Source organism: Symphodus melops, assembly GCF_947650265.1.
Source record: "Symphodus melops genome assembly, chromosome: 3".
NCBI classification, from domain to species: domain Eukaryota; kingdom Metazoa; phylum Chordata; class Actinopteri; order Labriformes; family Labridae; genus Symphodus; species Symphodus melops.
Window position 1 is genome coordinate 10,429,479 of NC_136693.1, and position 14,191 is coordinate 10,443,669.

The 14,191-nt window shown below is 38.4% G+C and overlaps 1 protein-coding gene across 1 annotated transcript in view; it reads right to left on the minus strand.

Moving 5' to 3' along the window:
- Positions 1 to 14,191, minus strand: part of LOC306821401 (ephrin type-A receptor 6-like) — a 48,056-nt gene that overhangs the window by 12,664 nt on the left and 21,201 nt on the right. The window contains 2 exon segments of the mRNA XM_079339799.1: positions 8,711 to 9,061; positions 9,989 to 10,144. Of these exon segments, the coding sequence (XP_079195925.1) occupies positions 8,711 to 9,061; positions 9,989 to 10,144 (507 nt within the window).

Sequence of the window (14,191 nt, forward strand, 5' to 3'; positions counted from 1 at the left end):
CAATTCTCCTTTGGTGAAGTCTATGGTTTGATTTATAGCACAGAGGAAAAAAGCAGTTTATGCTTTGAAGTGTGGCAAACCTTGTGAGTGATAGGCTACTCCCAGAACTACCTGTCAATCTGACAATAAAGGTGTAATCCAGCCTCGACAATAAAAGTCACTTCTGGCTCCAATAGCCTGAGACAAAGCTTTGAAACTGAGGCTTAAAGGTTGATGACATCATGGCAACAAATTCTACTCCTTGTGTGCTGTCTACGTGCATGACTGAAATGTCTATAAAATTGTCCATTGCAATCCCTTATAAAAGTTTATTCAAAGTTGAACACTTGAGCTACAGCTAAGAATTAGTTTCACTATTTTCACTTAGAGTTCATTTGTTAGCGATTCATCCTTTATCTTTTACAGCTTTTTCCCGTTTTGGGTTCCTGGGGTGGCTGGAGCCAATCCCTGTTGTCATTTGGCGAGAGGAGGGGTAAACCCTGGACTTGTCGCCAGTCAATCACAGGGCTGATAGATATATATAGAGAGAGATAACCAACCATATTCACATTCACACCAAGAACTAGGAACCTCCTCGCTGCTTCAACTTATCTAAAGATGAGCAGCATATCTGCAGCAGAGAGGCTGAACAAGGTCGGCAATCACATTTTGTCACTCTATATTTATCATCAACAACCTTAGTAAAAGGACTAACAACGCTTAGAAGTATTTACAGGATGTACACTGAAATATGAAAGGTTTACTTTTTGGAATATTTCAAAAATGTGCACAACACATTTTAAATTAAAATGGATGGACTGCTATGGCGTGAATGAACCTGTTCAAATTTACAGTATCTAAACTACAACAGTGCCCTTAAATGTGAAGCTCAAGTAAGCTATTGTAATGCGTTGCCATTGGTTCGCAGATAAATAGGCAGCATAACCCACTTAGAGGACAAAAATGTTTGTAAGAATAACACAAGTGGAGGGGATTTCTGTCTGCAGCATACAGTATAATGTTGTGTATGTATCAGCATGCATGAGTTTGTGGTAGTCAGAAAACATTGTGTGGAAATGTTGCAACGTGAGAAAGAAAGCTCTGTAAAAAAGCTCTTATGCAAGATCAATTCCAGTTTGAGGAGAAATCAATCAGCTGGTGAGATAGCTACTGATATGCATGATTGTCTGAGAGAAAATAATTATGGTCATTATAGTCTCATCAGAATTCATACATCTTAGGTTAATTGAGAATCTATAAGCTCGAGTCATCGGCAACATGTGGAAAATAGGTTAACACTCAGCTGTAGATGCTCATATGGATAAAGAAGGCAAGGACAGAGGGGAGAAAGAGAGAGAGCGAGAAGAGTGAACAGGGAGGGCTGTAAAGAAATCCCATGAGGATGCATCTCCCCAGCATCTGAGCATATAAATAGAAGTCAGCCTTATTCCCACAGCAAGAGATGAAAACAGAGGAGAATCCACAGGAGGATAGGGGGGGAGGGAAGAGCAAAGTAAAAGAGAGAAAATCTCCTGAATCAGGACACCACGAATCAGTGGGAAATGTTCACACGAGGATTAATAACAGGGGAACTTTGTGTGACTACTTTTGTTAATGATTTGTTGAATAAATGATCCTGAAGATGAAGACATCAGGGTGTAAAAAAAAAAAACATCCTGGAAATACTGGATTGTGCAAACGATTGAAAGCACCTTTAATGCAACTATATGTTTCATATATGGTTCATTTCAATTTCCTGGATACTAACAGCTCAATTTTGAAAAGTTACAAAATCAATGGAAAAAAGCCAAAACTCAAGCAATATAAAAACAAATTAACGTTTGGTTCAAGTGAAAATTACATAAACATACTATAGTTAATCAGACAATAAAACAGTCTGACATTTTGATGTCATTATTAAACTGTAATTAAAGATAAAGTCAGTTGCTTTTTCCTAATAAATGAAATAAAGACTTCTATGAAAGTAATGCTACTCAGTCATCACTTATGGCCTCCATACATGAGTGGTGGTGACTGTCTGCTGAGAGCCTAACCCTAACCCTCCAGCTGGATTTTCACATTTTGGTTTGTTTTGGTTGACTCTGGAGAGGATACATTTCAGTGATTGTGTTATGTTTTGGTTTTGTGTGTCTCCACGTGTGTTTGTTTTGGTTTTTCCCCTGTCTGTCACTCCCTCTGTGTGCTCCCTGCTCCTCCCTAATTACTCATTGCTTGCAGGTTAGGGCACAGGTGTTGCCTATGCAATCAACGCAGTATTTAAGCCGGCTCCCTCCACACTGCCGGCGCCAGACTATTGTTGTTCATCCGTGGTTCGTACTCTCCGTGTCTTTCCTAGAATATTTAGTGCTCTGAAATTGCTTGCTTTATTCCCTGTTGTGTGTTTTGATCCTTCGTGTTTTTTCTCCCTCTCGCCTAGTTCCCAGTCCTGCCCGTCCTGTATCCTGTGCGTCTCGTCGTTCGTTCGTCTGGCTTCATCACGCGTGTTTTTCGAGTCACATAATATTTCTTGTCACATAGTTCTAGTCACGTTATATTCCTTATTCACATAGTTGAGAGTCATGTAAATTACATGTACACATTTTGAGTCACTTTAGATTTATGCTTCACATTAGTGTCACTTACATTTCATATTGTATTGTAGTTCACCGTTTCACCCCTTTGTATAATAAATTATTGTTTTTGTTCATCCTGTCTCTGAGTTGTGCGTTTGGTTCCCAGTTCATTCTGAATCGTAACAGATTGGACACGATTCAAACCGGAAAAAAGAAAAAAAAAAAATAATCATAGTGAGGTGCCAAGAGGATAAAGCCTATTCCAAAACCAGGGTGAACCTCTCTGTGAGGGCTTTTTTCCAGTGGAGTTGGTGTACTTTCTGTTAGACAGGCAGGTGACAAACATTGGCAGTTAGCTTTTACTAGCATGCGTTGGGATGCAGGTACAAACAAGTAAATGTAAACATTACATCCCGCAGTGACTGTGTGCGCTTCTGGGACGGACGAGCCCAGGAGGAGGACTCCACATTTAGACTCAATTATAAGTTCATGAGTAAAAATGAGAGTATGACTGCTATAAAAGCACAACTGAGACTTGAATTTTTGAAATAAAGGAAATATCCCGCATGCAACGAAAATAAGTTAGTGTTAGCGCTTAAATAAAGTCAACTTTGACCATTTGGTTCATACAGGAAACAAAACACAGTCCCTGGATAATAGACTTGTGTTTGACCCATCCATCACCCGTGAACTTCACCCCAAGCAGACTTTCACTCTCTTCATCCTATCGATCTGTCCTCTATTTTATATCATAACACTAAGCCAGAGGACGACATCAAAAAACAATGCCTAAGGTGAATCTACAGCTTCATATTTTGAAACATTGGGCCACTGACCAAAATGTTGTATTTACAATGTAGGTGGACCAGACCTCAATATAGATATTCAACAAAAGGCTAAGGTCTATAAAACCACATATGTACACTTCTTTTTGAATGTAACTCAATGCACTATATGCACTATATTCTAAAAGTGGTATGATGAACTCAAGTGTATCTGTAGTAGTTGAAGACTAAATCATTAGAGTCTGTAATGAACCTTCAGATAATGATCAAACTCTGGAGGGAATCAACCATTTAAAGCCTCACCAACTCTATTTCAATTATCTCAGCTAAGGTGAACGAATCATTAAATCTGACGTACTGCAAATAATTTAATTTAATTACAGACAATATACATACGCACGCACGCACACACAGACACACATATATTTATATATATATGGAATATATCAGTCAAGGTTTTTTAAAGCTCAACAGACAACATTTTTAGGCTCTGCAAGGACACCATCTTTCTTTGTCCAACTTTAAATAAGGTTCACTTTCTACAACACACAGAGTAGTTCTATATTTGTGCATTTATTCCCTCAGTGTGGCAAACACCTTCCACACATTTAGACTTTTTGTGTGTACCTCTTTGCTGAATACAGCATGAACTTTGTAGAGGAATCATCAGTGAGAAACCGCTCGGCTAAGCAATATCTACAGTCGTCATAAACACAGAAATTGCTGTCATTGCTGCCACTAGAGGTGTGGTGACAACAGCTGACCTTCATCAGATTCAGGAGGCAGAAAACCAGCACGCTGCCTCACAAAGTGAAGTTAAATGTGCAGGAGAAAACGCACAGATAAGCACTGAAGGTGAACAAAAGTGTTTGCAGGGAGTCCATGTCTAAAGAGCTGTAAAACTGTCTGATACCTCCACTATCATAGGAAAGCAACACCCATCTTGTGTTCAAAGTGAAAATGCATTTGCTCAACTGAGCGTTATATCTTTTAAAAGTTGATTAGCAGACAGCCAATAACAAAGTGAAATTATTACAAACTCTGATGAATAGGTTTAGCATAATTAAAAGCATAATGAGGCATTAATGTTCAATTTACAAACAGATAACTTGTCAACAGAATTCCCCCCCCCCATCTACTCACTACCAGTTAATTTCCTATTTGATTGGCTATAATCCATTCATTGTCTAAGCAGCCAAAGCAGACATAAACATATTACCCCTGCAACACCTGTCATTCCTAACGCCCATCCAAAGGTAACTAGACTCGGATTTAAAACAAGAATTTATTTTTTATACAGCAGGCTTTGAGTGCTTAAATAGCATTAGCATATAGCAACAAATACAGGGTGCTTTGCAGACTTTACATACAGTAGCTTGCCAATTTCTGTAAACATTTTGGAGACGCTTCATGGAAGAGTTTGCCTAATGCATAAGTGAATATAAAAAGCCTTTTGCCTCTTTCCCAATCATTTGAATGTCTGAGGGATCTGGCACATATGTGAGTTTTTTTAATAGCGAATGGACTTTAAAAAATGTCCGCCTATTGTCGTGCAAATTATGAGCTGTGGAGAGCTTCATTCAGACTGTATGACTGTTGTGTAGTGTGCAGAAATGTTGCCTTTTTCATGCATCAAATGTGTATGACAGATAAAAACAAGAAACAAGGGAGCATTCCATCATCAGTTTAAGCTGAAAATTGCACCGCTATAACACTGCAATGGATATAGATCGTTATATATATATGGAACTACATGTAACTATGGTTACATTGATACCCTCAATGGCAAACATCTATAGAGATTTGTTTCCTACTTTACAGGAACAAGAAGAACTATGTGTGTGTTTTTTTTGTGTGGGAGAGACAAACAAGTCATTCCCAGGGAAGAGGTGTGACTGACGAGACCATTATATGTCTATAGGTGGTGAATAGGTAACGCAAATGTATGTTGTCGTGTGTGTACACATTTGTTTTGCTTTGCCTTCCTGTCCATGGCAGTGTGTGCATACAGAGTGTTTGCGGATGGAAGGCAGTTTGACAAGTTAATCCACTTTAAACATCCTAATGGGAACATCCCTACAGGCTGCCTCTCCTCCTCTGCACAGATTGTTTTGCATTCCAACTTCCCCCCATCAGCCGAGCTGCCTATGCCGGAGAGAGGTGTATGAAGTGACACATACACACCTTACGTCTGGATTCCATGGTATGATGACAGCCTATCAGCGAGACATTTCACAGCTAAAAATAACACATTTATACTGTACATTCTCTGTTTACCGGGGCAGCATTTGCAACAAGATGCAAATGTAAAATGATGGAAGCATGCATGGATCTGTAAAATAGATTTTTCAAATATTACAAACACAACAATGCTAAAAGCACCTAATACTATGTATTATTGTAGAAGGTAACCTTTATGAAGTACATTTCAAAGTCAATGGAAGCACTGCACAGTCTGAATGCCTGTCTACGAATCGGTTCAATGCTGTTAATTTAACTGTCGACTCCATCGTTAGGGAGTCTTCATGTATATTATAAATCGGAATGCTTTTGACACAGTTGTCTGATGTTCTTTATACAAGGGCACCGTTACATTTTGAATTCAGCTCACTGACAATAATCGTATTGGTCCACCACTTTATATAATATCTCAACAGACTTCTTTCTTTGTCTCCATAAGACTTTGCGCAGATATTCGTGCTTCACTTAGAAAAGGCCGCTATCACTTTGGTGAGGATATGACCTTTAGATCGCTTCTTTGTCTTCATCTCGATAACTTTACACCAAAAGGACTCAAACATTCACAGCTGTCCTCTGTGCTTTTTCTAACGTCAACATCCTACATGTTACACTTGATGATGAACATCACTTAGAGCATTCAGCATTTTAAACTTTTATTGAGTGAAATGTTGTCTGAGGAATGCTCTTGTTTTATCTGAATGGGTTTATACATTATCTTGTATTCTGCTGTATTTCATCTATATTTTTATTTTTATATTTTATTACAGGGCCCCCTGGCAAAGGTTATGCACTCAATTGGTATGCATGTATATTTTCCAAACACCACCTTATCAATGATATCAAACCCTGGGTCTTGTTTAAATATTTCATCATGTTAATTTAATATTTCATGTTAGGATGAATTCTGTAAAAGATAGTAAAACCTGAAAGTCCCAAATTCAAAGCTGTCTTCAACTTTTTGTCATGCCGTCTATTGTGCACATAATTAGAAAATAGGTGTCGGTAACAAAATCTGGCTATAACTGGAAATATTTCAGGTGGCAGGTCTTGTTGGCTCTATATTTTAAAAGAGTTGACAACTTGGTCAACTGTAGTAGGATATTCTTCCTCTATGATTACATGTAGTAGCCGTTCAATAAACAAAGTGATTAAGCACAGAAACCAACATCCCAATACCCTGTTAACACATGAGTCACTGATTTCTTTTTTTCTCACAGGAATTTCTTCTCAATACTGACGTTTTGCTGAGAGAGGAGAAAATGTGCACATACATCCTATTATAATTTATTAATCCACTCTCTTTCTCCTCTCTTCTCAACCGTCCTCATCAATTATTCCATCAATATTCTTGCCCTTAAACTATAAGGTTCAGACTTCAGTGGTTGAACTCAGGTGTCTTACTTTTCCTAATTCAAGTCCAAGACAATGCTGCACTGAGGGCTTCTAGCTGTAGTTAACCCCAGGTCAGCAAAGTGCCGCTAATTAGGAGTGGGTTCAGGTCACAGACGCTCTGTCGGCTATTCAAGGGTCACCAAAGTGACTCACCTATTGACACGTTAAGATGAAAGAAGAGACCGTCACTGTGGGAGAACACACAATGAGCTAAGGTGGGAGACTGCTGAATAAATAAATCTCTGTCTGTTGCTGCAGCATGAATATCTTTTTCAGCTCCAAAACACAGGATTCTTCGGCTATGACTCAGGTATTATGTAACTGGAGTATATGCATTTCAGGCATCAGCATGCATATTTAATCTTTATAAATAGTTTAGAGGTAAATATGGCTATAGTACAATATTAACCCACAACATGTTCAGCTACTATATCTGAGAGCAAATGGAATACATCCCGTATATGTCCTGTTCACAAAAAACTTGCCTTCCACTGCAGCCACCAGTTTAAGGCAGATCCAATACACTAAACACAAATATTGAATAACTTACCACTTAATTTTCTTTCTTCTGTCATGATGTTTTTGATGTTTTGTGTAAAGCACTTTGAATTGCCTTGTTGTTGAAATGTGCTATATAAATCAACTTGCCTTGCCTTACCAATATAGTGCAAAGACTTACCAATATAGTGCAAAGAAGAAAATAGTTTCTAACATCCTGTCCATTTACACTCCAACCAATGCTCTAAATTATGTATTTTCTATGAAGCTATATCATCCTATAAGAATTGTTAAACATAATGTTGTCTGTCATTTGTTATCAATGCCAGTTTAAGTGAGTTGGTAATTCCAGCCAGTACTTTTCAGACTGAAGCAAAATCAAATGAGAACAAGTAGAACTCCTTGTAGTTTTTATCAATCTGCTGGTTTTCAAGTTGCAAACTATTTGTCTGTTGTTTTACCTGGATCTCCGCCATCCCACAGGCTTAATGGTCCACTGGGAAAATTCCCACCAGTCCAGATGGTTGTTTTGGCCAAGCTAGCAGGATTAAAATGATGAATGTGTTGCATTTCTTTGTAGCTTGCTATTTACCATTTCAGTCCTGTAAACATTTTTTAAATTGATTTCTACGATTTTGGCCACAACTTGCTACTTTTTGCAATACAGAATTACTCTTTGAATTTTTTTTAAAAGTCAAAAGTTTATGAGAAAGTAGTGGTCAGTGTTTGGGCATTGGTGTCCTAGTGCTTCATTTGCCCGCCCCATGTACAGAGGCTGTTGCCCACGAAGCAGGCAGCTGGGATTTGAATCTTACATGTGGCTCCGTTCCTGCATGTCATTATCAACTCTGTTTCAATTCTTTAAAAAAAAAAAAAAACAAGCAGTGGTTGAACATGGACAGTAGAGCCCAATGTAACGTTTTTTTTTTTGTAAGGTGAAACTTTCATAACCCATCTGCGAGATGTAAAACAAAATGAAAAATTAGAAAATCCAGATCCAGCACCTATCTGCATTTTTGTTTGATTAATTTTGAAGAATAATCAACTATCTAATCGATCAATCCACTGTCTTCACAAGCCCTGATGAAATAAGCAATTCATTAAATCCTGTTTGAATCCAGTCACAAAATCAATGAGTCAGTCCTAAAATCAGTTGGCAGTAAACTCTTCGATTTGAAGACAATAAATCAATCACAATTGGAAAGTTGCACAGATGAAGACAAAAAAAAAACTCCAACTCACCAGCTTGGTGTGTGTTGACAGTCACATTCGCCAGCGACCGAGTAGCCACTCCCAGTCCGGAGACACCATTCACAGCCTCTACATGGAAGGTGTAGTTTGCGTGCATTGCAAAATCCAGTATCGCTACAGAGGTGCCAGTCAGACCGAGTGGCCGCGGGATGAACCTCAGGTCAGGCTCACACGGCTCACACTGTGTCACACCAGTGTCGCCATCACTTCCATCACAGCGCTGGCACAGGATGTTGTAGGTGATGTCTTTCCTGCCTCCTGTATCACTGGGAGGCATCCACTGCAGGAAGAGAGCCGTGTCATTGATCAATGAAACCAGGTGCCGAGGAGCTGAAGGAGGCCCTGAGGAAAAAAGTGAAGGTGTTTAGAGAGATTCTTAACTGATTACTGACTAATTATGTTATTATTTTGTTCACACATTTTCAAAAATAGCAGCAGATGTTTGAGTAATGTTTGTTTGAACACAATACTGAACCAAAGACATGATTTCTGATAACTGGTCCAATTTCAGAAACTGATTCCCTTAATAGTAAGGCAATATTGCAAACCTTCTGGTTCAGAGAAGATGACCATCAACTGAACCACAGCCGTCCCCAGTGAAATGTGTACACAAACATCTTACATTAGGAATACTGGTTGTGCAAAAATGTAGGTTATTATGTAGGTAAAAGTAGTACCAGTAAATGTACCACTTTTTTAAAAGTTGGGGATGAAGCGTAAATGGGAACAGAAACAAATTTGACAGCAAAAGAGCATCTTTAGAATTTGTAGTTTGTGTTGGTGTTTGGCCCTCAATTTGTTCTGAAGTACTAATTCCGAAAAAAACAAAACGTATAGTTTTTAAACATTTTTTGTAGTTTTCATAATCATATACTTTCTGATTTGGTTGTGGGTGATCAGAGCTGGTGAAGAGATTTTTTTCTTTGAATAGCTGCTGTATGTGTGGGTGTTAAGCCTGTACACAGCCCTAAGTGTTTCAACACAGTCACACTGCAATACAATTCTTGACTTCTTTTGTGGATAAAAATGTAAAGAGTTATTTATATCTAGAAAGAAGGTAGAATTTTTTTTTTTCCAAAGTTGAGATATGGAAGGTTATTAAGACATATATTTAAATTTATACCAATTATATTGCTAATATTGAAAAGGAGCAGATGGATAGGGATAAGATGGCACCAAAGACTGGAATAAATAAAAGACATGTAAACACAAAAAACAACTCCCAGCTGGCAGAAGAAAAAGTTTGCTCTTCATAACTACTCTACTCACTTGTACAAGCCATGGTGGAGGCGTCTTTGATGGCCCTGTAGAAGCCTTTGTCGCAGTGACAGATGGTGGCAGCCTGGTCATGGCTGGAGCTATGTGGAGGACACTTTGTGCATTTAGTGTTCCCTGCAAAGGCTTTGAAGAAGCCAGGCTTACAAGCTGAAAAAAAGAAGAGAGGTGGAGGAAGAAGCCAGTTACACACGGTAAATGTTTCTCCGCTTATTGCATTTCCATCAACATAAATAGATTGAATTCAAAACTGAAGCTGGCTCCTTTTTTACATACTGTAACCTATTGTCCCGGTCATACAAATATCATATCCATATTTATCAAGGGTCAAGTCTATCAGAGGGCACACCCTGTAATGGCCCAGTTACTGTAAACAGGTAAGTGCAAAAAGTTGTTCTTTACATTGTGATCAGTGGACGCAGTAGACTCTCCCTCATATCAACGAGGCTGAACAGCAGTTGGTTGCTCATGTTGAGTAAGATCATCATCATTACTTGGCCAAATTATTCCACAGGAGGTAAATGTGTTTACCACAAACCAGGCCAGATACAGCAAGCAAAAACTTTGACCAGCACCCCAGAAACTTTACTGGAATGGAGCTACAATCTTCCAGAAGTTCACATTGAACCTGTGAACATATAGACATCACTCCCTTTGATAACGTGTTAAACCCAGAGGACTAAAGGATGTAGGACAAGCAGGACAGCAAGCGGTAAACACAACATACAACACAAAGGCATCTCTTCCTCCTACTGCAGTCTTCGATCTATGCTGTCAGACCTAAACTAGCATCTCTGATAAACATGCAACTCTCAAGAAGAGCTCAACAAGCCAGCCCGGTGTTAATGAACAAAGTTTAATATTGTACAATATTAACTTAAAGTCTGAATACTATGTCTAAAAAAGCTTGTTAGCTAAAGTTACTTAACATTACAAAAAATGCTGCTGACATAAGAGTGATTCCGCCATTAGCTTGTTTTTCAAGTAACACATTAGAAATCAAATATAACGGTTAACCAGAATCAGAAATACGTCATTAATCGGGGGAGAATTCAGTATATAGTAAAATAGAATTGCCTATTGCACATGAGAACTTGTGAGTTCTAGAGGTGTTGATAAGAAGAGCCAACTGATGGCGTAATATTAGCTAAAAGAACTAAAGAGAAATAGGATACTATTTAAATGATTCAGAAATGGAAAAGACTCCTGAGTCTATTTGTTTTAATCAGCAGATTTAATAGAGTCCCCACTTTCAGACTCCCTTGAATAGTGTCCGAGGAAAGTTTGAATTGTTTGTCAGACAGGTAAAAAAAAAGAGCTATTAACATACAAATAATGCATTATGAAAATGCAATTATAGCCTGCTTTCAGTCTAAAACCTCCATCCACTTACATGGTCCATTCTGCTGACCCAGGTATTCTTCAATTTTCCACCTTACCCCAGTTCACTTTCCTACCTCATTACTTCCTCCAGTTCTCTCTTATTTTACCTTCACATTTCTTTTTCTCCATCAAGTCAGCCAACAGTCCCTTCCTTATCTCTCTTTTTTTTCTTCTGTTTTGCTCTGCCACAATTTTCCTTTTTCTGTTTTCATTTTATTTTATTTTTCACAGTTTATATTTTTCTATTTCTTCTTAAAGGCTTATCAGAAGATGGTAAATCCGCAATGCCTCCTTCTACCCAGACTTATCTCAGCAGAGGAAAAATAAAGCAGTAATAGTGCAACGATATAATAAGACGGGAATCTTGGCATACTTTCATTGCAGAGTGACTTGTGTGAAAATAAGTGTGGGAGGAATGATAATTCTCAAATGAATATACCAGGTATGATATAGACGATGATATAGATAGAGAAGGCTGATGCATTGTGGATTTTAATGAAGACATAATGGCAGACAGCCAGAGGATTTTATGATTTCAGCATTTTAATGTTTTTCTCTCAGTTAAGCAAGACGCTAAGTGGCAGTTTTGGGCCATGTTTATATAGTTTCTTCTTCACATCATTAGTAATTGCCACATATGTCTGTAACTGTCTGAAGAAACAATGTCTACATTGAGAAACATGGCTTTTAAATGTTACAGTTTACAGGTCAAATGAATGATGTCCAGATGCTACCCAGACACCACTAACTGTACCCTTCATTACTTGTAAAAGCATTCATTTAACTGATAGGTTTATCATTGTTAAAAAAAAGCGTCCTTTAGTGCTTGGAAAGGCGCTGAGAAAAAAAAAGTATTATTATTATTTATTATTAAAAACAGTTAACTGAATACAAATGATCCCGGAGATTCTGATTTAAAAATCTGTATAATGGACACATATGTCCATGTATGGTGGACGTAATTGAGGATTAAGTCATATAAGGGGGATGAGACGGAAGATTGACACATGCTCGCCACAATCATGTTGCTGCTAAGCTCCTTGTGAGAAGAGTAATTTGTCACCCAGCTTCCAATTTTTGAGGCCCCTCCTTCACTTGGATATTACTTTGCTCCTAAGCTGAGCTTCTGCCAAAGGCAAACATGCAGATTCATTTGAATTTCCAGCTCCTTCCTGCACATCACTCGGAAAATCTCCACACACACACACAGGCAGATCCAGTGTGCTCACTGTCTGTTGTTTGGCTTTTTGTCATGGTGTGAATCTTTATTAATGAAGGGAACAGTATTTTTTTTTTATTCCAAAACTGAGCAAACACTTCTTTTCAATAACAATGATGCGTGCAAAATTCAGTATTCACAAGTTCATAGATTTGGAGCTGAGAGTAATTATTTTTTCATTATCAATGATTTTTTAGCTGATTTTGATTCCATATTTTTGTGCTGCTGAGTTACAGTGACTGAGATAAATAAGCTCATATGGAGCCATCGATTCTCTTTTAACCTAAGCAATGATTTTACAACTTGAACATACTTTATTTCCAGACAAGGAGAGTTCCTTAAATGTACCTCCTATTATTTCACACAGAAACTTGAGAGCACTGAAGTAAAACTGTACTCAAAAGTTGCTCTAAAATTCACTTCGATGGAAAATGTTTCTTCCAACACTTTAATGTTTAAACACAGCTATTACTAAGTAAGATTAGATTTTCTTTGGAGTGGAGGGTGTCCAGCTGACAAATAAACCTCTAAAACGAATCACCTTTCTTGCTTTGAATTGGTTTCCATTACCAAGGCCAATACCACACAAGAAACTAGTCTGAGAGCCAGTTGATGATTGGCAGGTATTGTTTGGTGGGTTTATTGAGCGATTTGGCAGAACGCACCTTCCAGACTGCTTCAAACATGACTGATTGGAGCAAAATAATTAGCTGAATGATACAAGCTCTGATAATTTGAGAGGAGTGGCAGAGCTATAAGGTGAATTCTCCACATGAATATATTACTTCATCAGATCCCTATTAGAGAACTCGTATTTGCTGTATTTGTTCCACCAAGATGACCTTGAAATTATTTGAATTTGGCTTCAGGTTAACAGTGGCACTTATTTGGGCGGCCATAGCTCAGTCTGTAGGGATTTGGGTTGGGAACCGGAGGGTCGCCACACCACTTCTCGAGCACTGCCGAGGTGCCCTTGAACAGGGCACCAAACCCCCACCAGCTCAGGGGGCGCCTCCAGTGGGGGCAGCTGCTGCACTCTGTTATCTCTCCATGTGCACATAGTGCATGTGCGATTCAAGCCTGTGTGTGTGAGAAGCATGACTCTAAAATAAGAGTGCGAACCAGAACTTCAACCTCTGGGATTAATAAAGTATTTATAAAAAAAGTAAAAAAATATAGCTTTTGTAAGCGATTTCAAGACAAAAACACAGTAAGGGCAATTAAATGATCTAACCTGAAAAGTGTCATAAGAGCACATCCCTGTTTCAGCGATGTACAGAACACGCTTGCTTCATAGTATTGTTGATAGAAGAGTGCAGTGCATCATTGTCATTCCCAGAATCCAACTATATGTCTTTGCCATTCTTCTTCAACAAGCGTGCTTGCTTTAACATGAGGATAACTCTATCGATTTTCCATGAGCATGGGCAGATTGAACGCAGCAAGTCAATTAGTGAGCTAAAGACGGTCAGGGAAGCCATTCCATTGTTTATTTAAAAGTTAGTTTTCCTATCTCAGGACTGTGAAAGCCAGAGACACCCTAATTTTACAATTTTTAATCAGAAAATGTCGTTTCGGATTAAAAGTATTGCAAG